At 50.9% G+C, this 26,875-nt stretch overlaps 1 protein-coding gene and 1 pseudogene across 1 annotated transcript; one reads left to right on the plus strand and one right to left on the minus strand.

The window, feature by feature from the left end:
* The window catches only part of LOC135891988 (adhesion G protein-coupled receptor E2-like), a 1,091,233-nt pseudogene that overhangs the window by 1,023,607 nt on the left and 40,751 nt on the right, over positions 1-26,875 (plus strand).
* Positions 106-13,118, minus strand: LOC135891552 (C-type lectin domain family 4 member G-like). The gene is made up of 9 exons (XM_065419118.1): positions 13,028-13,118; positions 10,822-10,947; positions 9,147-9,209; positions 5,184-5,246; positions 4,932-4,994; positions 3,800-3,889; positions 2,832-2,983; positions 1,262-1,368; positions 106-384 (listed from the first exon to the last, which is right to left on the minus strand). Exons 1-9 carry the CDS (start codon positions 13,116-13,118, stop codon positions 246-248), a joined length of 894 nt encoding a protein of 297 aa, XP_065275190.1. The 3' UTR covers positions 106-245.

Here is a 26,875-nt window from a genome sequence, read left to right on the forward strand (position 1 = left end):
TAATTTAGTCTCTTCCACTGATTCGCTGCTGTGACCTGGGTAAGTCTTTGTGCTTCAGTTTCCCCATCTGTAAAGTTGGGGTGATAATACCTTGCTCCCAAGAGTGGAAGGGGTGAGGTCTGTGAGGTTTAATGCATTGAAGTTTGTAAAGAGCTGGCAGACCTTGCATGGAAGGGGCCAGAGGGCAGTGGGGTGGCTCTGTGGTTAAGATGAGCTGGCTGTGTTGTGTTCCTCCTGGCCACAGTTTAACAAGTCCACTTCTTTTCACAGATCCAGCCAACCTCATTCATCACACACGTAGCGTCGTTCCACTTCCCGTCTTTGAACATCATCACGCAGTCCTCGCCACTGCCAAAATTGTTGGGCTCCCCTTGATTCCAGTTGCTGGGGATCAAAGAAAGTAGCAAACTCAGCCAGGCATTCGAGGGAAGCCCTGGTGAAATGCACTCCCTGAAATCCCACTTAAGCCCTCAGAGAGGGTGATCCTGCCTCAACCTCTGAAAGGTGGTTTGAGGCTGACTGGTGCAGAGCAAGTGTAATGATATAGGGCCTGACTGACCTCTGTTACGCCAGTTTTAAACTGGTCTAGCTATTAACTTCAATGGAATTTACACTGGTGTAACCCTGGGGTGATACAGTGGTGGATCAGGGCCGTACTGTTACAGTGAGAGTTACCCACAGTCTTACAAGTGCTTTTCCTGAGTGGGTGAGCACTGATCAGGCTTGGAGGACACCCTATGTGGTTAGTGATGTGATGCACATTCTCTTTGGTCAGTTCTCGCTTCCAGCCTGACTCTCTATGTCGAGTTAATTCTTGGGGTAGAGTCACTTCCTGGGAACACTGGGGTATTTGGGCTGAGATTTCTGCTAGAGGGGACTGACCTGGGTGCTGTTGGTGACACCTCTGTCCCAGGACTAGTGTAAATAAACAAGTTACACTGAGAAGGAGCCAGATTCCACCAATTTCTTCTCAAAGGGGAAACTTCCCCGTAAGACCCTGAAAACTGCTACTGCTCGGCTGAAGGTGACAATTTAAAGCTGAGCATCATCCACCACTTTATTCTCCACCCCACTAGCTCTGGTTCCCTGTGGGGAAACCCTGGACAGTTTAAAGAGCAGAACAGATGGAAGATGAATCAAGAAAGGGCAGCTCCACCCACTCAGCCAATGACTCGATGTGTTTGAAATGTACTGATTGGCCAGTTGCACCGGAGCCAACTCCCTCCCCCCCCAATGTACCAATGAGCGGGATTGGGCTGACCTGTATGACACGGAACTGTCGTCAACCCATATAAATGTCCCTTCATTGCTAACGTCGTGCAGGCCGATCCAGTACTGCTTGCCGTTAGCGTTCTTTGTCAAAAACTCCTGAAAAAAGAAAATAATTGATTGTAATAAAATATTGCCCAAATCTAAGGCACCACCCCAACCCCACTTCCCACAGCCCGTACTCCTCTCTGGCTCTCTGTTGTTCTCCTTTTGCCGAGATGTGGCCCACTGGGTTATTATTAGAATTATAGTAACACCTAGGCAGCGACTGAGATCGAGGCCCCATTGTGCTACATAGACACCTAGTGAAAGACACTCCCTGCCCCAAAGAGCTTACAATCCAAACAGACAAAACCAAGGGTGGGAGGGGAAACTAAGTCACGGTGATTTGCCCCAGGTCACACAGAAGGTCAGTGGCAGAGCAGCGAGTAGGACCCAGCTATCCTGGCTCCCTGGCTTGTTCCTGCACCACTAGACCAGGCTGGCTCCCCTCCCAAAGGCCCTGCTGAGGGAGATGTGGCTCTGGATGGATGTGGAAGCACTTTGTGGACATGGAGGCTAGTCAGGAAACATCAGGGGTCTCCCAAGTGACTGTGATCTCATGGATCCCAGTCCTCCACCAGATGTTGTGTCTCCAAACCCTTTCCCCATCACTCCTTACAATCAAGGGTCTCGCTCCAACTCCCGCAAAGTTTCCCTTCCCACGGAGCTTCCCTGGAGCTGTCAGGCTGACTTGCCTGAGGGTCCCCAGCAGCCTGACTAGCGCTTGGGATGAATTGTGCATTAACTCTTGGGAGTTGGGGGAGTGCCCCAAGTCTGTATTCTGGTAAGTGGTTTGCTCCTCGATCCTGTGCCAATAGATGGTGCTCAAGTATATGTAGCATAGTCCCTGGGTTTTGTAGGACCAATACAATTTCTTGTGCACTGCAAATGGTTACGTAATCCATCCCCTGTTATCCACTCCCAGCTTCTGGCAGTCGGAGGTTTAGGGACACCCAGAGCATGGGGCTGGGTCCCTGACCATCTTGGATAATAGCCATTGATGGAACTATTCTCCGTGAACTTATCTAGTTCTTTTTTGACCCCAGTTATACTTTTGGCCTGCACAACATCCCCTTGCAATGAGTTCTGCAGACTGACTGTGTGCTATGTGAAGAAATACCTCCTTAGGCTTGATTTAAACCTGCTGCCTGTTAATTTCATCGGGTGACCCCTGGGTCTTGTGTTATGTGAAGGGTAAATAACACTGTCTCCACACCAGTCATGATTTTATAGCCTCTATCCTATCCTCTCTTAGCTGTCTCTTTTCCAAGCTGAACAGTCCCAGTCTTTTTAATCTCTCCTCATCTGGAAGCTGTTCCAGCCCCTTGATCATTTTTGTTGCCCTTCTTGTGCACATCTTTACACCAGTGCATAATGTGTTTCCTAGGCACTGAGTAGAAAAACGTCAGCTCCTATCCTGTCCCCAGCATCTCTCTCATCCCAAGAGCCTCCCATTTGCTGGGAGACCATCTCCACGCCCTTTCTGGGCTGTGTGGCTGGACTCAGTGAGCCTGACTTACCTGCTTTTGTGGGTTATCAATAATAATCAGCATGGCACCTTGGTCTTTGCAGGCCTGCTTGGCATAGGACCAGTGTTTTTGCTCTGTGGAGAAGTAGTAGCAGTTCCCTGCATTCAGCAGCCAGCCGGCTGGACAAATGCTGCAGGCAGAGTCTGCAATGCAAAACAGCAGAGGTCACTCTCGGCGCTGGACTGCAAAGGACAATAATAGCATCTGCCTAGTGCCCTTTAGCCAGTGACCTCAACGCACTTAGCCAAGGTGGGGAGGCGTCACCCTCAATTTGCAGAGGGGGAAACTGAGGCATAGAGAGGTGCTCAAGATCATTCCCAAGCTGGGAAGAGAACTCAGGAGTCCTGATTTCCGGCCTCACCTGCTCTAACCACTAGCCCAGTGGTTTTCAACCTTTTTTCGTTTACGGCCCCTTAAAACATTTCTAATGGCAGTGCAGACCCCTTTGGAAATCTTCAACATAGTCTGCGGACCCCCAGGGGTCCGCGTACCACAGGTTGAAAACCACTGCACTAGACAACATTGGCCTCATAGGAGCTGAGAATAGAAGCCAGCCCTCTGCTCTAACCACTAGACTTCATATACCTCCCAGAGATGGGACTAGAATCCAGGTGTCCACATTCCAGTCCCCTGCTCTAACTATTAGACAAAACTGACTCCTTGACAACCTAGCAGTTTATTCAGGGGAAATCCCAGCGAGCCCCCTGAACTATATTAATCCATTATTACTGCTTGTGGGGAAAAGGAGCAGGAATCCTAAGTGCACGAGGTGCCATGGCCCAGGCCCCCATTTGCTGGGTGCTGTACGTTATTTATTACTTGCATTCTGGCAGTGCTTAGACGCCCCAGTCATAGACAGGCCCCGTTGTGCCAGGCATGGTACAAACACAGAACAGAAAGCCGGTCCCTGCCGTGAAGGGCTGGCAATCTAAGCAGGTCGAGGCCGGCGCGTATCTCACCGTTCCCTTTCTGGACAGCATCCAGAATCTTGTAGGCCTCAGCCCTGATGTCATCTCTGTCACTTTTCGCTTTGGCCAGATCCTCCGACACTGCAAATACAGCACACGGTCACATGTAGGAATAGGGCTGTATCCCTTTAAACAGTCTGTGAGCCTCGAGTGACGCTCACCGTGTTCTGTACTTCAGAAGCAGCCAGAAGCCAGCCAGAGCAGCGGGTGTGTGCAGCTAGGCCTGGCATATCTGTGTACAGATCGTAAACAGCGGGATTTGGGGCCTGGCTGTGACACTGAAATGGGGCCCCTATCCCAGCAGCAGGAGGCACTGAGCTTGTTACTCGGTCGGTCTGATACATCATTAGGGACTGGAGACCTGGCCGGAATCGCCAGCTGAACCTGAACCTTTCACAAGGGTCAAAATCATTCCTCTAAAACCAGGTCCCCTCCCCCGAACCTCAGCAGGAGCCCTGCCCTCCCTTTGCACCCAGGCACACTGCCCTGCCCCCCCCCCCAATTCCCTACCTCTGGTTCCCCAGTTTATTACACCTGGGCCTTCTTCTGCCCAGCCCTTTAATCCACCTGCCTCCCCTCGGCCCCTAATGAGTCACCATCAACATCTCCCTCCCCCGACCCTCCCCTGCTTCAAAAGCACATATCCCCTCTCCTATTTGTCCCAAGTGAATCTAGGGAGCAAGAAACAGCCAGATCCCCCCTCTGTAGCAGCCCAGCCCGTGCGAGTCCCTAAAGGCCAGAGGCTCCTGCAGTGACTGGGAACGCACTTGGGGTGAGAATCCCTGGAACTGAAGGTGAACTGGCTTCCCCAGTTCGCCCCAGTTAGAGTCACACACGGTGAATCTGGTGCAGGAGGAGCCCTGGGTGCAGAGGCTCTGTGGGCACTGGTTGTGTCCCTGCCCCTCCGGTGGGTCACCCAGAGTAGGGCATGGCCCCGGTTTCCAGCCTCAGTGGCTTGGTCCCAAATGCTGCTTGCTCAGGCTGGCCTGGGGAATAGGGGGGGATGGATCCCAAATCGCCATGGAACCTGGCGCTGGGATTCTCCACCCCCCCCTCTTCTTTCTGCCGTTCTCCACCCCCTCCTCTGCCTGAGCCCTGCTCCCTCCCCTCCATGGGTACTCACCTTCCATTTTCAGTGCGGCCTGGTCTGACTGCAGCCTCTTCAGATCCGTGGCCAGCTCCACCTCTGAGAGATAAACAGGGCTGATCACATTCCTGGGAGGGTGCGTCATGGGGACCCAGGGCTCAGTGGGAACAAGGAGGTGGCCAGGGAATGGGGGCTGTTGTTGGGAGGAGGAGGAGTAACATGACTGGGGTGCAGGGGGCTCGTAGAGATGACGCTGAGCTGTGGGTCTGTGAGGGCTCCAGTACGTACCGGTGCTGTGCATGGTGGACTGGTTGAAATGAAGCATCTTCAGTTGCTTCCCTGTCTTGGAGCCTGGAAGAGACAGAGGCCGGTGAGCTGTGAACTGCCCCTCACCTCATCTCGTGGGGCAAGGCCGTGTTCCCTAGCAGAGTGGGTCTGTCAGGTACTGGGGTCTCCCGGGGCTGCTTTCTTTCCTGGGAAGAGGCGGCGCTGGTGGATTTGCTTTCGTCCCCGGCCATGATAGTCCATGACTCAGGCTCCGAGATGGAGAGCGACTTGCCCCAGGCCAGGTAGTGAAGCAAGATTAGAACTCGGAGCTCCCTGTCTCGTGCTCATTCCCTCAGACCCCACCTCCAGCTGCCAGCCCTGCCTGGGGAGAGCTTGTTAGTGAGTTTAGTTAGGGCCCATCCAGACTAGGGAAATTTGTACTAGTGTCGCCGTGGACTGGTGCAAATCCCTAGTGCAGACACACAGGGGTGGTGAGTTGTATGGGCCTGTGGTGCCCGGGCTCCAGCAAATTTAGGGCCCGGGGGGCCCGGCTCCACCAATGTTCTGGGTCCAGTCTCTGCCCTGGCCCCACCTGCTGCCCCCATGCGCCTCCCCCGGAGCATCACCTGGCCCCGCCGGCCGCCCCCGCGCACCTCCCCCGAGCATCCCTGCCTGCCCTGGGCAGCAGATGGCTGCCCCCTGCAGCTCCACGTTGAGCTCCCTTGCCAGCTGCTGCTGTGTCCGGCTACAAGGGAGCAGCGCTGGGGGCAGGCTGAGGCGGCTGCTGCGCCTGCGGCAGGAGGAGGGGAGGAGGCGCATCGCCACCCTACCCCCGGCAGGTGACTCCGAGTCAACTCCAAGGGGGGGCGGTGCTTATCCTGGCTAGACCTCCTGAGCAGCAGCCTTGGGTGAGTGTCGTGCCGGGGGGGGGGGGCAGGGTAGGGAGATTCCCCCTCCCCCGGAGCTTGCTGCTGCTGGCAGGGAGGGGGCTGGGGGGAGTCTTCCTCTCTGGCCCCTACCCCAGCCCTGGGCAGCCTGCCTGCTGCACCCCAAACTCCACATCCCTGGCCCAGCCCCATGCCCCACATCCCCTCCCACACCCCAACCCTGCAATTCAACCCAGAGCCCGCACCCAGCACCCAACCCCCCCCAGAGACCGAACTCAGCACCCAAACCCCGTCCTGCACCCAGCACCCCAAGCCCCCTCCCACACCTCCTTCTGCACTCCAACCCCCTATCCCAGCCCGGAGCCCGCACCCAGCACCCCAAACCCCCTCCCGCACCCCGTCCTGCATCCCAACCCTCTATCCCAGCCCAGAGCCCGCACCCAGCACCCAAACTCTCTCCCAGAGCCCGCACCTCTCTGTGATGCTCTGTACCTTGGGAGAAACACCCAGGACCCCTATGTTCATCCTTGTAAAATGATTGTGTGGTATCCAGTACAAAGTTTGTCATGTCAGGTGTCTTCAGAAGGCTCATGATGCACTGAGCATGGTTGTTACAGTGATGTTATAGGTTATAATTTCATGTATGTAGTTATGAGGCTGAAAATGTATCCTCATGGCTTAAAGCAAGCCCAGAAAAAGCTCTCCATAGCAGAGGGGCAGTTCACACCTCATCAGGGCAGGTATGGGACAAACCCAGCCCAGCCTCATAGGAACAAAAGACGCTGGCCTAGGCAGCATCAAAAGAATCTGTTAGACTCTCGAGGGAGTCACCCCCCTTCCTTTGGTCAGTTTGGCACTGCGATGCGGTAATGCTCACCTGACTCTGAAGGGGGGCGGCAAAGCCAAGAAGGAAGAAAGGACATGATAAAAGGGAGAGACATTTTCCATGCTCTCTCTCTCGTCCACCTCCATCTACAGACACCACCACCAAGTGACTGAAGCACTGATCAAAGGGGAGAGCCTGGCTGAAGAGCAACCAACCAGCCTGTGGTGAGAAGCATCTAAGTTTGTAAGGGCATTGAAAGTGTTAAGATCAGCTTAGAATGTGTTTTGCTTTTATTTCATTGGACCAAATCTGACTTGTTATGCTTTGACTTAAAATCACTTAGAATCTATCTTTATAGTTAATGAATCTGTTTGTTTATTCTACCTGAAGCAGTGTGTTTGGTTTGAAGCATGACAGAGACTCCCCTTGGGAGAACAAGCCTGGTACATAACAATTTCTTTGTTAAATTGACAAACTCATATAAGCTTGCAGCATCCAGTGGGCATAACTGGACACTGCAAGACAGAGGTTTCTAGGGTTGTGTCTGGGACCGGAGATATTGGTTAGTGTCATTCGCTTGCAAGTAGCTGGGAGCAGCTTACATGCCAGAGGCTGTGCATGAACAGCCCAGGAGTGGGGGTTCTCACAGCAGAGCAGGGTAAGGCTGGCTCCCAGAGTCAAGGATTGGAGTGACCTAGCAGATCACCGGTCCGGATAACACCAGAGGGGAATGTCACACCCTCCCGCACCCAAACTCTCTCCCAGAGCCTGCACCCCAAACTCCCTCCTGCACCCAAACTCCCTCCAAGAGCCCACACCCCCTCCTGCACCCCAACCCCCTGCCCTTCACCCAGCACCCAAACTCCATCCTAGAGCCCGCATCCCTCCCACACCCAAACTTCCTCCCAGAATCTGCACCCCAAACCCGCTCCCACACCCAAACGCCCTCCCAGAGCCTTAGGCAGGTGTGTGTGTGTGTGTGTGGGAGGGGGGGACTTGGACCTGTTCTGGGCACCACCAGAAATTATACAAACCTGGCACCCCTGCAGACACATGGCACAAGGCTTGCACAGGTTACCAGGGTTAGACCCACTGGTGTGAGTCTTACTTTGCACCATCCCAACATGTGTCTACATTAGTGGTTTGCATCAGCATTTACCTATCAGGACAAGGTCTGTAGAGAAGGGGCAGGTTCTCCATCACCTAGAATCATTAAAAGATTATCTGTCTCTTCCTAAAAGTTCCACTCCAGCTCGACTACCAGATATGGGATGGATATAGGAATCGCTGGGTGGGATTCTCTGGCCTCTGCTATGCAGGAGGTCAGACTAGATGCCCGTAACAGTCCCTTCTGGCCGTAACATCTATGAGAAACGACAGTGCAAACTTCCCTAATGCAGACAGGAACCTAGCTAGTTAGATAGAGCCTGATCCAAACACCACTGAAGACAATGGAAGCCTTTCTATTGGTTCAATGGGTTTCAGATCAAACCATTAGTTAGTTAATAGGAGCACAACAGAAAAGAAGAGGGGTTTGATCTGAAACCCATTTCCCTGTGTCCCTCTGCCTGTCTGTCTGTCTCCACCTATCGTCCCATGTCTTACACTTTGGCTGGAAGCTCTTTGGGGCAGGAATTGGCTTTGTGTTCTGTGTTTGTACAGCACTTCACACAATGGAGTCCTGGTTCATAACTGGGGCTCCTGGCTGCTGCCATAATACACCTAACAGGTGAGCCTGGGATCCACAGACAATCACAGCCCTTGTTAGAGCCAATGAGTGCCAAATATCCACTTTTAGACACAACAGGAGGAGCAATCAAGCTCATTTATGTAGTGAAACAGCTGCAGACAATGGAAGTGACCACCCAAGGCACCAGGATGCATAGCAGGAAAGAGCCGTGTGGGCTGAGAGGGGCCCTGGTTGCAGTCCCAGGTGCTCAGAGCAGCCTGTGTGTGAGGGAGGCTGAAAGAGCTGTGAGCGGGACCCTGGCAGGAAGCAGAGATGGAGTTTCTTGGGCACAGAGCCCGCTGAAGGGGCAGACAGGGGATTTCCAAGAAAGGGAACAGCCTGCGGCTGTTTGTTCCTGCTGTGTTCAAGGGAACAAGATATTGTAACTACCAAGACCACAGTGAGAACAGACCTGCCTGGGAGCAGCGATTGCTCCCTCTAACAGGAACAAACCCGACAGCACCTCAGATTTTGGCTTCCACCAAAGGGGCAACATCGGTAATACAAATACACGGACACTCATAAGTAAACTGAATTGTTACCGTTGCCTCTCAGCACAGATTGATCAGTCCGCAACTGCTCCAGCTCCTTGGACATCTCCGAGTCTAGACAGAAGGACAGACACCAGCTGTTGTTTATATGGTTTGTGGCGGGGAGGGGACTGAGTTTTCAATTTGGATTCACAGCATAGAGAGAGATGCTGCATTTCTACTTTCCAACTTCCCCCTGTGAAGATAATCTCTGAGGGTGGGATCCCCAAAGGGATTTCAGCGTTGCAATGCTGAGCATCACGGTGCCTAGAAAATCCCAGGAACACCCACAAAGCCGAGTTACATGCCCAGGCTCATATACAATGAATGGGGAGAGCAATGCACCTGAGTGCAATTCGCAAAACCCAGCACACTAGGCGGGGAGCTGAGTAAGTAACCAATGGGAGACACTGATGAGCCAAGCCCCACCCTTTTCTCAGAGCTAGGCACGCTAGTCCAGGCTGCAGGAATGGGAAGTATCTAGCTCCGCTAGTGATCCACAAACGGGAACTCCTCTCCTGGCTTAGGCACCTGGGTAGTGTCTTGTGGGAATGAGTTAGGTGCCTGCCTCGTTCTACACAAAATGCAGGGGAGGAGGTGCTGCTGCCCACCTTATAGCCCAATGGTTAGAACACTTGCCTGGGATGTAGATGACCCAGGTTCAAATCTCTCCTCCCTAGCAGAAAGGATTTGTATAGGGGCTTAGGTGGAAGATAGGCATCTAGATTCCTTGAGGGAGGCAGCAGTGCGCATGCCTAGAGGTGTCAAGTGAGTTTAGGCGCCTACAGCGCTCAGTGAGAATTTTGTGGATTGCACTAGGAGACTTAGGTGCCTCATTGGCTTCAAGGATTCCACCCGGAATGACCTCTGCCCTGGCGCAGTCTGGCCAACTCCAGAGGTTAAAAACCAATCACAAGATTGGCTTAAAAATCATAAGATTTGTGAAAAATGATAGACTTTAGTTTTCTTTTCTTTGCCTTCTGGTTTCTTAGCCATTACGTCGCTTTCCCAAGCTTTTCTCTGCAACTAGAATCCGTCTCAGTATTTTTAAATGAAAGCTCAGAGTCTCACCTAATCACAAGACTCCTGGAGTTGGAGCTTTAATTCAAACATCACCTAGAGTTGGCAACGCTGAGGCTGCTATGTGTAATGACACCTAACAAGGCTCCTCAGCAGGACGTGAATCCCTGCTATCTACAGCAAAGACCTCTTGAGCTACAGGAGCTACTCTGTTAGCTGGCAGGAGTAGTTAGGCTGTTATCCTGTGTGGAACAGCTGATAGAGGGTGTCCCAACACATATTGCACTCACTTGTACCTGTGCATACATTCAAGAATCAAACACCACAGTATCCCTGCTCACAGTGCGGGCCTTGGGAAGGGGCCCCACAGCTGTGAATTGGAGGGCAGGCAGCCTTACTTAATGAGTCTTGTCTTACAATTAGCAGCACTATGGCACAATGAAATACATTGCGGGGGACTATATCCCTTCTCCTGCAGTGTCTTGACACTGGCCATTGATAGAGATAAGGGGACCTGGCTGGGAGGGACTCATGGCCTGAAATCCTGGCCTTGCTGAAGCCAATGAGAGTTTGGCCATTGACTTAATGGAGTCAGGATTTCACCCCTGGTCTTTTCCACTGGGTCCATTCCTGTGTGATAGTCCTAAACGCACTCCGGGATACTTACACTTTCCAATCACCATGGCGAGGAGGACGGCCCATAACACAAATGACACGGCGTGCACAGCGTAAAGGGTTAATATGGACTTTTCCTCCCCATTCACGCCCCTACCACACTGCAGCAAGGAATTCCCTGGAAGGCAGAAGCAAAGACAGCAGGAATTAGAGCACCAGTCCCTGCCCTCTGGCGAACCGGTGCTGCGGGGGGAGGTGTGCTCTGAGCCTCGCGGGGAAGGCACTAGGGGAATTCAGAATTCACTATTATTGTAATTCATAAACAAATAGTGATGGATGTGCCGCTGGTGCCAGGAATCTCTGTGCAGATCTACGTATCTATCTATCCCCAAACACCCCCTCTATCTATCCCTATAGAATCAGAAGATTAGGGTCGGAAGAGACCCTAGGGGGTCATCTAGTCCAACCCCCTGTTCAAAGCAGGACCAGCCCCAACTAAATCATCCCAGCCAGGGCTTTGTCAAGCCGGGCCTTAAAACCCTCTAAGGAAGGAGATTCCACCAACTCCCTAGGTAACCCATTCCAGTGCTTCACCACCCTCCTAGTGAAATAGTGTTTCCTAATATCCAACTTAGATCTCCCCCACTGCAACTTGAGACCATTGCTCCTTATATCCACCTTATCTATCATTTGCCCACCTGGATTTCCATTGAGCCTAAAGCCCCAGCAGTTAGAGAACCCCATTTCCTGGGAGTCCCCTCTGTTTTCCCAAGGATCCTTTGGGGAAGCCAGGCCATGAGATCCATGTGAGATGCTGTGATGATTCCCCCCACCACCCCTTTCTTCTTTGACTGCCTTCCACCATCAGGATACAGCTCCACGGCTGCAACCCCGCCTACATCTCCCCCTCACCCCCTGTTTGATCCGTGCTCCCCTCCTGATGGTCGCTTGTACCACCTCCCTGTGGCCAGCCCTGGCCTCCCCTCCGGCGCCCTATGCTCCCCCATACACTGTCCTCCAGGATTCCATCTTGCTGCAAACTCATGCGCCATGAAGCCTGCCATGCAGAAAGGCTGCCCCCAGCTCTGTGCTGCTCTGTCCCATCCACTGTAGCCTCCTCCAGGCAGGAACCAGCCCTTGATTCAGAGCGTTGCTTCATACACAGTACCCTTACTCACCAGCCAACCCCCCCTTCCCCCACTGCCCCAGCCCACTGTGCTGCTGTCAGCAGGGGGGCTGGGGAGGGGAAGGAAGCAGCTGTGTCTCCAACCCCCACACCTCACATCAATGCCCCCCCCCCCCCCACACACACACATATCCCCCTTCACTTTCCAGGAATGAAAAAAAAGAGGAAGAAAAGAAGCACAAATCTGCTGTAATCGCAGAATTGCACGAGGCATGTTCCTATGGCGCAACGCAGGGACATCTCGCCTGATCAGCAGGACTCTGGATCTGAAATGCCTCTCGTAACGCTTCCACCACTGGGCCTGGGACAGGGATCAGGGCCAAGGCTCCTGATGGTATAACCTGCAATTGTGTATGATGGGCTCCACTACCCAGCAACTCGCGCATCGTGGACACTAGTCCTGAGTGCAGTATGGGTGCAAAATCTATTTATCCATTCAATCCCATAAACACTAGCCATCCCTATACAACCCCATCCATCCATCCCCATACTCCTCCATCTGTCCATCCATCCATCCATCCATCCATCCATCCCCATACTCCTCCATCCATCCATTCATCCATCCCCATGCACCCCCCTCCATCCATCTGTCCATCCCCATACACACACATCCAACCATATCTAGCTCACAATCTCCATACACACCAGTTCATCCACATCTATCTATCCATCCATCCATCTATCTATCCTCACACAGCACCCCTCCTCCTCCATTCACTCTCTTTCTCTTGCTCCCCCTCCTTTTAACCCACTCATTGCCATAGTATGCAAGCACCAGACATAAACATCTGACGAAATGCTGCTGAGACAAGCCTGGAATTCTCTCAGCCGGGCTCTGCCCAGCACCTCCAGCTGTGGTGTATGAAACGCCACCTTCCAGCGTACAGACCTGCCTTCGAGTCTGACTTCGCTGCTGAGCACTGTACAGCTCCAGAAGTAGGGCCCAATCCTGCAAACCTCGCTGACACCGCCCTCCTCTTGGCTTCACTGGGGTGTGGAGTCTGCAGGATCAGGGCGTGCCGATTATCAGGAAATGATTGCGCACTCTCCCACTAATGCAGTCTGGGGTTACCTGCTCTCCCAAATGTCATTTCTGTCTCCTGTTCCTTGAGCGTCTCTTGGTCGGACTCTTCGCACTTTTGGTAAATGCTGCCTGAAGGCATCGCTCTGAACCTCTTCCTACCCCAACGGCTCCAGTGGCTTTTATACCAGCTGAGGCTCTGAGCAGCTTTGCTGGAAAAGGAAACACATGTACCCAGCCACTCTTCCTCTCTTCAGAACACAGAGATCTGTGATCCTGTCACTTCTCCTCTAGCAGCTGGGAGCCTTTGTCCAACCAGTATTACTGGTGCAGCTGAAAAATAAGAGCCACCCACACAGTGACCCAAGGGGCACAGACAATCTTTAAGTGGGAGGATCTGTTTGGAGCTGGGCATGTCCTTACCCTGGGCCCTGCAAGAGGGGTTCTCCTGTGTGCAGTCTGTGAACATTGCTGCTCAGGGAAACAGAATGGTGAACATCTTGTCAATAAACAAACGGCACTAAGAAAACACCTGACTCCAAGTCACCGATTTGTGCTCCAAACAGGAAGCTAATCTACAAGGGCCTGAAAAACTGCTTGGCAAAGGGCACCAACATCTTTCTGTCTTTTCAGGGTCTTTGTGCCATTGATGGCACTTGGCATCTTGTCAGTTTCACTGGTTTGCAACCCTGCATAAGCTGTGAGTCAAGTTCCCCTGTTGTTTGCATTGGTCTCTCTCACAGTGCCAGGGAGGGGAAAACAAGGAAAATGTGACTGTAAAAGTACAAAAATTGGCAGGGGGAGGAGTAGGAGCCAAAACAACTTGTGTAACTAAAATCACTGGGGGGAATATTTTCAAAAGCATCTAAGGGGATACCTACACTGCAACAAAAACCATGTGGCATGGCCGCGGCTGACCCAGGTCAGCTAACTCGGGCTTGTGGGACTCAGCCTGCAGGGGCTAAAAATTGCAGTGTAGACATTTGGGCTTGGGGGAGGGGGGAGCCCGGGCTTTGAGACCCTCCCCCTCACTGTGTTTCAGAGCTGGGGCTCCAGCCCAAGCCCGAACGTCTATACTGCGATTTTTAGTCCCACAAGCCCGAGTCGATTGATCCCAGTTCTGAGATTCAGTGCAGTGGATTTTTTATTGCAGTGTAGATGTACCCTAAGTAATTTAGGAGCATAAATCCCAGTTTCAAAAGGTACTTGGGGCCAGATTTTCAAAGGTATCTGGGGCCTAGAGATGCAAAATCAGCTCTCCAGCCCAGAGATTGTAACAGTGAGGTGGGTGTCTCAGAGAGTTCTGTTCTGACGAGAGTTCTTAAGGAGGGGGACGATATCTTGAGTTCTGGTCCCTGACCAGGACTCCTAGGTGCTACTGTTATACAAATAAATAATAATAGTCTGTTCCTCAAGACACGGCTCTAATCTCCAGCTGGCTGACTCAAAAGCCAAGAGCGCTCAGGACAGAGACACTGACAGTGACAGAGCTGCAGAATGCTTCTGAAAACTGGGCTGAGAGGGGAACCCAGCAGAGGAAGAGGAAAAGGAAGATCTCACCTGGGCCAGCAGGTAAATGATTGGCCTGGCTCAGCCTCCTCTCTGTGGGCTGCTCTGCCTCAGTTTTTGCACCAATGTCACTAAATCGGGTGAAAAACAGCGGGATCATGTCACCCTCCCTATTCACTGCAGATTCCAGCTCCGAGCTTCCCTCCTTGCTTTTAAAGATTTCCAGTCACTTGCTCCAGCTGGCTGCTCAGGCCTAGTGTCTCCCTGCTCCCCTTTTCCCAACTGGACCTTCTCTGCCCGTCCCACAATCTCGCTGCCATCGGCGCCAGAGCCTTCTCCTCTGCTGCATGCTGTTCAGCACACGGTCCCTGTATCCCCCAATGCATCGATTCACCAGCTCTCCTCAAACTCCACTGGGCAGCGTCTCTCCAGCCCACCATCAACCCCATCGGACTGTCCATCCTCAGGCCCATTGGCAGCACTGGACATCGCTCCCATCATGGGGGGTCGCACAAAACAGTCTCAGGGAGTGTCAGCCAAAGCATAGGCCCAACCCCGCCAGCCACGGGTGTAGGCCTTGCTAGAGCCCTAGGCATAACTAACAGTGTGAACCAAAGGCTGTGAACCAGAGCAGGCCTGGCCTTGGCAGAACAACACACTAGGCATTGGCTAACGCCAAGTAAGCACATTCATGGCCAGAGAGGATGGTATAAAAACACAAAGCTGTCTCATACCTTCCCCTGGGTTTGAGACCTCTAGGAGCTGCGATGATAAACAAAAGGCAACGGGCTGTTCTGGTCAGTCCTGCCTTGGCTCCCAGATGCAATGAGGAGATGTATGAAAGGAGCCTGAGAAGCAGTGAGGGCAGTAGGCCAGGCAGAGAGTCCAGGCGGCCTCAGCCAGGGGCACGTGAGGGGTTGTTTTCTGAATGGTGCCCCAGAGGGACCCAACAGAAAAGGTTCCTGTCCCTCCCTTAGCAAGCAGCTGTGCCGAGTGGGGCTCTGCTCTGGTTTGCTTGGGCACAGCCCGTCACCTCTCTGGGCCTCGGACCATTTTGTCCCATCCAGTCAGCTCCTCAGGGCGTAGGTGTTTCTCACGAGTTCTCCAGACCAGCAGACGTGGGGTAGTATACAACGTACCCTGCCAGCACTAGGGTTTGAACACATGCTAGGTGACATGGTTTATAAAAGCACCTCTCACCTCCCGATAGGTCTCTTATTACTAAGAATAAGATTATGTCATGGACGCCATGGGGGACAGGGGCCCCTGGAGTTCTCAGCCATCATGGACGGGAGGGTGGGGGGGTGGAGCTACCAGCCACTGCGGATGGCAGGGGGACCCCAGGAGCTTTCAGGTCACAGGTGGCAGGGGAACCCCGAAGCTGTCAGCCACCGTGGGTGGCGGGGGGACACTGGAGCCATCAGCTGCTGCAGCCATCTGGGGTGGGGGGGACGCCGGAACTCTGAGACGCTGGGGCTGCGGCGGGGGTCTGGAGCTGTCAGCCGGCACAGCGGCAGGTGCTGGACTCCCCTCCTCCCCCTGCCTCATGCAGCAGGGCTTGGGCTCTCTTCTCCCACTTGGGCTTCAGTCAGCCCCCCATCAGCACTGCTTCCCATTATTTTTAATAAAAGTCACAGATAGGTCATGGGCTTCCGTGAATTTTTGTTTATTGCCCGTGACTTGTCTGTGACTTTTACTGAAAATAACAGTGATAAAATCTTAACCTGACTCATCGCCCCCCCCTTCAAGCAAGGGAGAGCCCTCCCCATGTCACAGAGGGGGCTCTGCACGGGGCAGCTGCAGTGACGGGCCAAAGGGCACACAGAGAGCCTGGAGCTGAGGCAGGAACTGAATGCAACCCTCCTCCAGGCCAGCCCGATGGCCTGCCCCCTCGGCCATCCTTCCCACCTTACCCTGCTCCAGGCGAGGCCTTGGTGTCTGTGCAGCAGGGACCCCAATTGTGACTGGGGCCTCTAGGCGCTACCATGGTAATAATGGGAGCAGAGTGTTGCTTGGTAACCCATTGGTTCACGGTCACACAACTGGAACCAGTGAGGGGCCGGTAACCACCGGGGCTGCCCTGCTGCAGCTGTGTCAGTGAGCCCACTCCAGGGGACGTAGCAGCTCTTCTGGGGAGCAGCAGAAGAGGTTTGTGCATTTCTGGAGAAGAGCCTGGTCGTGTGGGTTTCGCAACCTCCTTCGCTGCAGGGCTAAGAAGGGACAAAGCTTTCCCATGAGCGATGACTCACGCTGCAACCCGTGCTGTCACTGATGCCACTGGCAGCTGTTTCCATGCAGAGCGTGGGTGAGGAGAGCAATGCTCCATCCTGGTGGTGGGGTTCCTGGTCATGGTCGGTGTCCCCATTGCACCCGAGGCTTCTAAAATGTAAATTGCAGATCAGGATTGAATGGGGGTGATGCTTGTGACACTGCACCCCATATTTGCCATGGTGATGTAATTATGGTATGTTTTGTACAAGGTATACCTTGCGAGGAGTCATTCTAAAAGTCTTGATCTGCTAACCATTAATATCTCGGTGGATTGTATGTGCTACCATTGTATGTGAAGTTATGAAATCTTGCTGTGTGTGTGTTACTAAAATATGATGTGAGGTTGGAAACATCCCAAACCAGCCTTTTGGGTACAACAATGGAGTAGCCAGATAGTGCTAATTGCTGTCATCAGCACCCGTCAAGGGAAGAATCCACTAGCACAGGAACTCTGTATAAGGAAGCCTCCTCCAAGGGAGCACGTAGACAGTGGAGAATGTTTGGCCAATGGGGATGAACCCCTACGTCACATGCATAGACTTTCCAGTAAAAGATGGGGAGTGACATCATCACTTGTCTTCACACCCCCACAACTCAACACCTGAAAGAACCTCTGGAAGAAAATGGACTTTGAACAGGAGAGGGGAACCCAGGCTGCAAAGCAGATGCAGTCTGTGCCTCAAGAAACTGTAAGCCTGTTTGTATCATCAGTCAGGGTGAGATATTGCTGATTAAGTCCTATCTAGTTTATATACGTTTTAGATTGCGATTTTGTTTGATTTCCTATCACTTACGATCACTTAAAATCAATCTTTCTGTAGATAATAAACCTGTTTTTATGTTTTATCTTAACCAGTGTGTTTTTGAGTGAAGCATTAGGGAATCTTAGCTCTGTTAACAAAGGCTGGTGCGTATCTGCCCCACATCGAGGGGGGAGAAGACTAATTAAGGCGCTTGCACCATACAGATCCCTGTGCAGTGCAAGATGGTATAATTCTGGGTTTATACTCCTGTAGGGGTGCAAGGCTGGAGAGCTGGGAAATTGGCTGCTGCCTCCACTGTTGGTCCACGAGTGGCTTAGGTAAAGCACTCGGGTGACTCAGTTGGGTGTGTGGCACCATCGGCTGTCATGTTAGGTGATAACAGGGCTCAGAGGGGATGGCTGTGTGTCACCAGCAGAGCAGGGGGAGAGGCCAACCCAGCTGAATGGTCTGGGGGCACAGCAATTCCAACAGCTTCCAGGCTTCACCCCGGGGGTATGTCCTGTCACAGAGGTCTTCCAAACTCCTCCCACAAAATAAGCTCTGTCCATGAGACCCAGCTTGCAGAAGATTGTGTAGATGTCCCAGATAGAATCATGCCTGTTCTCTGGACCCAGCAATCCCACAGTGGGGTCTAAATGCAACCCTGGGCTCTGCTGGGGATTGGCTTCCCTCTGGTAATGCTTGTATACCCTGCTGGTGAGACCCCCGCTGGATCCTGAGTCAAGTTCTGGTGTCCACACTTCATGGCAAATTGGAAGGGTTCAAAAAAGAGCTACCAGAATGATTCAAGGTTTGGAAAATCTGCCAAAGAGTGAGACAAACTAAATCTATTTCATTTTTCCAAGAGAAGGTTAAGAGCCAACTTGATTACAGTCTATAAGCACCTACATTCAGTGCTTAATTTGCAATTAAAGAGGTCCTGGGGTGCAAGAAATTAAGTGCTGGGACTCAAGCAAATTTTTTTACATTCATAACTGATGCAGTAAGCCCAGAGGTTCCAGGGCTATGGACTGTCAAGTCTAGAGGTGCAGGGGCTCATCCCTGCCACAGCATTGCCTTCCTAAATGGGGAAATATTTCTAGTAGCCAAGGGCTCTTCAATGTAGCAGGCAAAGGCTGAACTTGATCCAAAGGCTGGAAGTTGAAGCGAGGCAAAGTCAGACTGGAAATAAGGTGCAAATGTTTAACAATGAGGGTGATTAACCATTGGAAGAACTGACCCAGGGACATGGTGGATTCTCCATCACTGACAATCTTTAAATCAAGAGTGAATGTGTTTCTAAAAGATACACTCTAGTTCAAATAGAACATATTGGCTTGATTCCTTGCTCACGGGGTGAGATCCTCTGTGTTGTGCTACACACAAGGTCAGACTACATGGTCAGAAGGGTCCCTTCTGGCCTTTAATCCATGAATTTTTCCTACAAATGGTTCCACACATAACTCATATTGTCACCGTGCCTCATTGGGAATACCAAAACCCTGAGAATACCAAATTCAGGACAAACTGCTGAGAAATAGGGCAGACTCACCCCAAACTGGTGGTTATTCTTCCATTAGCTTATACCAAGCCAGTAACAAAAGTAAACTTCTGTCTCACCACACTGTTAACAAGAAGTCAGAAATGCAGTCTTCTTAGGCATTCCAGCCCTTGTCTCACCACTCAGACGCTGGGCTCTACGATGAGTGGTTACTGAAAAACAATTTCATCACATATAGGGTCCTCTAATCCCAAGAGATCAGTCACCTAGCCTGGTCAATATATAACTCAGATCTTATCCAATAATCACACTGTTGCCAATCCTTTAGTAACTAAAATCTGAAGGTCAATTTGCAAAGAAAAGAAGAGGAGAGTTAAAATGGTTAAGGAAGTCACATTACATTCAATCATTGCAAAGTTCTTTTATCAGGTTTGAAGCAGTGATGGAATAAACTGCTAGGTTGCAAATGTCTCTCTGGAAATTACCCAAACAGCTTTGGGGTCATCAGTCCTTGTTAGAAATCCAGTCCAGAAAAATAAACAGGAATTGAAGACAAAATGGAGATGTTTACAGGATCTTGTATACCTTCTCCCATGTGGCAGGTATCCTCTCAGTCTTAGTTTGTGGAAAATTACAGGCACAAAATGGAGTCCATGGTCACATGAGCAAGTCACATGCCCTTGCATGCTTTGATGACTCACAGGAGCAGCCATTGCCCATATTCTGGCTAAGGCATGCTCAGAAAGGCTCATCAGGTGGGAAGAAGCATATTCTATGGCCCATTGTGAGAGTTAAGTGTTCTTTAATGGGCCATCAACTTGAAGAGTTAATTCACAATGTGCTGGCCAGACTGGCCGTAAATTACTTTGTGGGTGTTATCCCAGGAGCAAACACATTTGAAATATAGATCTATATAGCCAATACTCATAACTTCTGATACAAAAATGATATATGCATATAAACAGAATAATCATAACTTTCCATTGACACCTTACATGATATACTTTGTAGAAGATTTGTTGCAGTTGTCTAACAATGGCAATATTAATTATATAAAATGGTCATGTTTGAATCATACAGCATCACACATATTAACCCAGGAGACTGGGGGCTCTGTCACCTACCAGTGGCTGGACCATATAAGAAGTTTATGTGTCTACAGCTGCTCCTGGCTGACAGTGCTGGGTCTTTAGCTCAGGTGACACCAGATCATGCTATTAGATAAAGAATTACTTTGTGGGTGTTATCCCAGGAGCAAACACATTTGAAATATAGATCTATATAGCCAATACTCATAACTTCTGATACAAAAATGATATATGCATATAAACAGAATAATCATAACTTTCCATTGACACCTTACATGATATACTTTGTAGAAGATTTGTTGCAGTTGTCTAACAATGGCAATATTAATTATATAAAATGGTCATGTTTGAATCATACAGCATCACACATATTAACCCAGGAGACTGGGGGCTCTGTCACCTACCAGTGGCTGGACCATATAAGAAGTTTATGTGTCTACAGCTGCTCCTGGCTGACAGTGCTGGGTCTTTAGCTCAGGTGACACCAGATCATGCTATTAGATAAAGAATGTAAATTCAATCCCTGCTGAGAGTGGGCATATACTCACAACAGGATTAGAGCTGATGCAGAGTTTGGACCCATGCATCAGAACCCTTACTTGAGCGTGGGTAGGGGTTTTTGTAGGGAAACAGCAATGGTTCAAGGGAGAACACTAGATTTGTTTATGGGTAAACTGATGATTCAGGGGTTTTCTTTAGGCTAGACAATAGGAACTGATCATTCCTGGCTATGGGTGGTGTTCCTTCCAGGGAGCTCACAATGCAATTAGGCAGCTTCAGTATTTTGGATGTCAATCAAGGATTCATTACTAGAATTGGTCTGATAACTGCTGAGCTGGGTGTGGGCAGGCATAGGTTCATTAACATCTGGAGCAGAGATCCCCCATGATGCAGTGCGTCCCTGCTTTTCTGGTCTCAGAGTTCAGTGCAGTTCTTGCCTTGGAATCTCTGTTCTCCATTCTGTATGCTAATGGAGATGCCTCCCTGTCCCATCTTTGATGCAGATGAGATGAGGGGAGTTGTCTTAACCCTGTCACCCTTGTCAGGAGGGGTTTAGGTGTGTCTCCCACTGACTTCTCATTGCTTTCTGTAAGTCTTTCTTCTGATTGGTTTTGGTTCAAGCAGAGGCTGGGGTGTGGTGTCCTTCATGAGTCAGACAGGCTGGATACTGCGCCCTGGCTCCCCAAGAACACAGAGCTGACTGGTATCACTGCTCCAGGGCTGGCCACATCACAAGGAGTAAGTACCACAGGAGCTCACTCCCAACCAACAGGTGAGGGACTGAGCAGTGATCCCAGTAGTGAGTAGGAGCAGGGAGGTGATTTCACCTTTGCATATGGCATTAATGAGACACAAACTGGAATACTGCCTCCAGTTCTAGGGTCCACATTTGGAAAAGGATGTTGAACAATTGGAAAGGGTGCAGAAAAGAGCTACAAAAATGATTCAAGAGCTGAAAAAAATGCTGACAGTGAGAGACTCAAAGAGCTCAACCTGTTTAGCATATCAAAATGAAGATCAAGAGGGGAATTCTCCAGCTCCTGAGTCTTCAAATCCAGACTGGCTGCCTTTCTGGAAGATGCTTTAGTCAAGCTTCCCTTATTGGGCTCAAAACAGGGTAACTGGATGAAATTCTATGGTCTGTGTTACACAGGAGAGGAGACTTGATGATCTAATGATCCTTTTTGGCCTTAAAATCTGAGACTCTATGAACAATTCCTCTTGGCACAGACACACCAGAGAATCTAGCCCAGGGAATCTAAGGGTGTTTCACTGTCAGGACAGCATCTCATTTGGTGGAACATTCATATTGGAGGGACCAGAAGTAATTGCAAGTTACATCAACTTAAACCATCCTGGACTCTCCTAATCCACCCATGAATTCATTCCACTGACTTCATTCCACTCACTGGACAGATTCCCATCGCCTCAGCTTCCCATGGGGACTCAGAGGCTGTCAGGAGAGGACGAGCTCTGAGGATTCTGAACTTTGCAGATCCCTTATCTCAGAAAAATAATACAGGAAGCCAACCTGATACACATCTTGTTACATGACATCATATCAGCCAAAAGTATTGCAGACAGGAAAGAGCTATCTTCCCACCATGCCTTGCTAACACTTCCTGCTGCCCCACCACACCTCCCAGCCTCGGCGCCTCATAATCATTTGCTTCCCCAAGTAACTTATTCCTCATGGGTGACATTTACCACAGTGCAGAGGGCCCAGAACTATTTCAGTCCTGGCCCCAACGGAAAGTACATAATTCCCATACTGAGCAGTTGCTTACTATCAAAATGGACTGAGATTTCAGTGTTGTGGTGTCTTTAATTAACCTGGTAACTGTTCATCCTAAGGTAGTACAAATATAAAGCTTAGGTCACTTATATACTCTCCTAAACCCAGGAATACACTTTCTGGACATAACATATCTTAATAAAAAGTAACATATATAAGTACATATATAAATAATATAAGTAACATATCTTAATAAAAACCCAGACCTTCATCCAGATGACAGTGTGGCTACTTATCAGTGAGGTGTTGTCCGTATCTCAGCTATGGTTATAGCTCAAATCTGCAACTGTCACCTTCAAGAAGCAGTCAGTCAATGTGCCAGATCCCCAGCTGGTGTAAATCAGCATCGCTCCATTAGAGTCAATGGGGTCAGATTCCCAGTTGGTTAAATGGGCAAAGCTCCATTGGAGTCAACACACCCATTTACACCAACTCAGGATCTGGCCCTATATGATGAACTTCCACACATTCGGGCGTAGCGTCATGCCCAGAACTAGCCCAGGGACGAGACGGGGCGATTAACGAGAATGAGGAAGCTCTTCAGAAGTGTTCTATGTCCAACCTGGGGAAGTTAAACTCAGGCTCAGCGCAGAGGCTGTCTGAGCCAAAGCACTGAGCTGATGCAGGAGGCCAAGCCCAGACTGCAAGGGCTAGTGAGGCGCCCAGCATAGGCTGAGCTACACGTCCCCACACAACACAGACCACGCACTGCAACTGGAACGCTCTCCCCTCGCCAGAGCAGTTCTGCCCCAGCAGCACTAGCGTTGTGGATGTTTGATGCAGTGGCTGGTTGTGTCGGGAGCACTGAGTGCACCCGGCTGATGAAAGGCTGGTGTTTCGGGGGGGCTTGTGGAGCATGGAAGCTGTGGTAATGACACAGTGTGACTGGCTGGAGAAGTTGGAGCCATGTCATGGGAACTGGCTGTTCTTTTTATTTCCTTCCTTTTGTGGGTTTCATTTTCAATGTGTTGTTCATGCTTAACTGCAGGTCCCAGTGGGGGAGAAAATTGGGGGGAGAAGTGCAGCTGCCGGCGGTGAATATTTTATCCAGCAGCTGCACTTTAGCTCTTCTCTGCTGCACGAGATGCTCCAGCAGAACAGTAGCTCTGGCCAGAGAAGGGGTTATATGCCCCTGGTTCTCAAAATCAGGCTTGCGTGCACTCGCCTCCCTCCCTTCCCCACCCCATCAATCAGGGTTTGTACAGCCAGGTCCCAACGAACCAATGAAGTTTGTGCACAGCTGCCCTCCATCCATCGGGTTTCTGTGCACGAGGAACAGCCAGTGAAAGTGAACAGAGAACGGAACACTTAAGAGTGATATTTACAATACGCCTGATCCTCTGACCCACATCACTCCCTTTGTACCAACACTGACCACATGTCCCCTGGGGTAGGGAGTCCGCCATGGGTGTAGGGCCAATGTAGCTAGCTCCTGAAGCCTCCTCTCCAGCTCCAGCATAGCGGAGGCATGGGGACCATTACCAGTTGGCAGCCCCCAGGCTGCACCGGACTCCACCAGGGCTGGTGTAGAACCAGCCAACAAGCCCTAAGAGGTTCCTGGGCAGAGCCAAGACCTGGGGCCTAAGCTGGTTAGTTATGTTTCAAGTTGAAAGGCACCAATAATTTCAAACCCTGGATAAACATTGTGGTTGGTACCCGAGCAAGTGAGGGTGGGAAAAATGATGAAATTCGCCATGTAAACTGTTCATTAGAAAATACTCGCTTGGCGCTCACAAGAATCTAAGCCATGTGTCAGGAGCTGTGATGCATGGGAAGCACAAATGAGTTTTTACACTTTGGAACTGCACATCAGCTGGTCTATACTAGAAAAGTAAATCAACCCAGCAACTTCACTCAGGGGTTGGAGTACCTATGCGGACAGGAGAAGCCACTGTAGCGTTCCAAGTGCAGACACGCCCTTAGGCTGGCTTGTTCCATGATCATTTGCCTCTACATAGAGTCCATCTGCATAAAAATGCCCACCTCTCTCGTTGTCATTTGAGAAATGTTGTTACTAGATTTCAACATCAACTTAATCATAGAGAGAAGTTTAGCAGTTCTGCACTGATCAAGGGTCTCACATTATTATAAATACCGAAGATGACTCATGGCTACAGTTTTCTATCAGACACAGTGTTGCAAACTCTCGTTGTATTATTACAAGCTGTGAAATATTTGTTCTTGTTCTTCAAGCCCCAGCTCTAGGAGTCCCATGATTAGGTGAGAATCTCAGTTTGCATTAAAAAATAAAGTTTCTAGCCCATGTGATGCAGAGAAAAGCATGTCTGACCTCTTGTATACCACAAGCCACAGAACTTCCTCTAAATCAGAGGTTCTCAAACTGTGGTCCGCGGACACTGGTCATTAAATTACTGCTGTATCATAATACAAACTCGTGTCTAATTTGCCACCCATAGGTCATTTTACCCTTTGGGGGTAGGGGGGCAGTTGGAAGGTATCTGAGAGTAGGGACTGGGTATATATCTAACTGCCTCTAGATCACTGGTAGGAATCCCAGTCCAAAGGAATTGCCATAATTATTAGGGCCTAAATAATTCCCAGAGGAGAGCTTTTAAAACAACATCCATCTTGATTTAAAAATTGCCAGTGACGGAGAATCCACCAGGACCCTCACTAAGGAGCTTGATCTATTTAACTTAACAAAGAGAAGGTTAAAGGGTGATTTGATCACAGTCTACATAGGGAACAAATACGGGATAATGGTCTCTTCAGTGTCACAGACAAAGGTCTAACAAGATCCAATGGCTGGAAATTGAAGCTAGACTGGAAATAAGGGATGGTAATTAACCATTGTGGTAGATTCGCTGGTAATTTTTAAATCAAGATGGGATGTTTTCAAAAAACTCTGCTCTAGCTCAAACAGGAATTAATCCAGGGAAGTCCTGTGGCCTGTGTTAGACAGGGAGGTCAGACTAGCTGATCCCTTCTGGCCAGGGAATCAATGAATGTGCCGGTAGATCAAAGCCAACACTGGCTTGTACTTAGGCAGACTGAGGAAGGATTTTATGGTGGTTATGGCCCTCTGCTGGGACTGCGGAGACAGGGGCTGTGGGACCCAGGCCAAGTTTCTCCGGGTCTCATTTCCCCATCTGGGATTTCCTTAATGCATGGGGTGGTTCTGAGACTAGAGGGTCTCAACTTGAGGAGGTATAATGGTACCTGGCTCTTCATTTGTAAGTCTCAAAATGCTGCACGGAGATGGGGGGCAGGTTAATTATTATCCCTGTTCTACCAATGGTGAAATCAAAGCACAGAGTTACCCAGAGCTGTCACTAGCACCCAGGTTTCCTGAGTGCCAGTCCATTGCGCCAGCCAACAGCCCAGGAGCCATTGGAGGTTGTAGAGCACACGGGCGGGCTGAGCTTGCTGTGAGAAGCACTGATCCGTAACCAGGCATTCTGGGCTACTCAGGTCAGCCCTAGGATTAAGGGGCTGCACTCTCATGGTAAGTGACATTACAGTGGTAACATAAAGGCCCCAGCTGAAATCAGGGCCCTGCTGCGCCAGGCACTGTGCAGACAGAGAGAGAGTCCCTGCCCTAAAGAGCTCCTACACTAAATAGACAAAGAGCAGGAGGCCAAAGAGGCCGAGAGAGGGGGAGGAGCCAGCCGCAGAGTCAGGACTGGAACCTAGATCTCCTGGCCCCCTGTCCAACCCCACTGCCCCCAGACCCCACTGTCTTGGCTCCAGCATCACCTTCCGGGAGGGCTTTTTAAAATACAACCAGCATCACCATTGTTCCTCGCCCAGTTCTCAGGACTGTGCTGGGGGATCACTGAATCGCTGACCTTGTGGGTTTTGTGCTGGTGTGAGCCCGGGCTTCTGGAGCTGAGCGAAATGCTGAGCCGCTGTCTCCACGAAGTCACTACAGGCCAAAGGCTCCTGCTGTTATTACACATTCTGCCTCCTCGGGGCTGCTCTCTCCCCACACAGTTTCAAGTGTAAGGGAAAGATTCTGCCTATTCCCAGCTCCATGGCTGGTCTATCGACCTACCTACCCAAAGTGCCCAGCACCAGAGTATCCTGGCATTGATTCCATCCAAGGGATAGAGGCTCTGCCCCCCTTTGAGCTGAGCAAGCAGTGCTTAGGGAGCACAAACTCATCCTAAGTTCCTTGCTAGCCACCCCTTCCCCCAATGCCCCCGCCCTGCGTCTTCCCACCCCTGCTCTGCCCTGCCTCTTCCCGCCCCCACCCCACCTCTTCACCGCCCAGTTCCACCCCCTCCCCAGAATGAGCTGTGCCTTCGTTCCTCCTCTCCAGAGCCTCCAGATGCTGCAAAACAGCTGATCTGTGGCGGGAAGTAGGTGCTGGGAGGGAGGGGGTGGCGCTGATCAGTGGGGCCAGCTGGCGGGCAGGAGGCACTGGGGGGGGGGGAGAGGCATTGATAGGTGGGCTGCCGGTGGGTGCTAAGCTCTCACCATTTTCTTCCTCTGGGTTCTCCAGCCCTGGAGCACCCACAGAGTCGGCGC

This window comes from Emys orbicularis, chromosome 19 (genome assembly GCF_028017835.1).
Source record: "Emys orbicularis isolate rEmyOrb1 chromosome 19, rEmyOrb1.hap1, whole genome shotgun sequence".
NCBI lineage: Eukaryota > Metazoa > Chordata > Testudines > Emydidae > Emys > Emys orbicularis.

Bases quoted from the DNA above. Each gene is read 5' to 3' on its own strand.
- LOC135891552 (XM_065419118.1), bottom strand. From the start codon at position 13,118: ATGCCTTCAGGCAGCATTTACCAAAAGTGCGAAGAGTCCGACCAAGAG. The intron at 3,890-4,931 runs GTGAGTACCCAT...CTGTATTTGCAG, and splicing joins GGCCGCACTGAAAATGGAAG to TGTCGGAGGATCTGGCCAAA. The intron at 2,984-3,799 runs GTGAGATACGCG...TTTGCATTGCAG, and splicing joins TGCTGTCCAGAAAGGGAACG to ACTCTGCCTGCAGCATTTGT.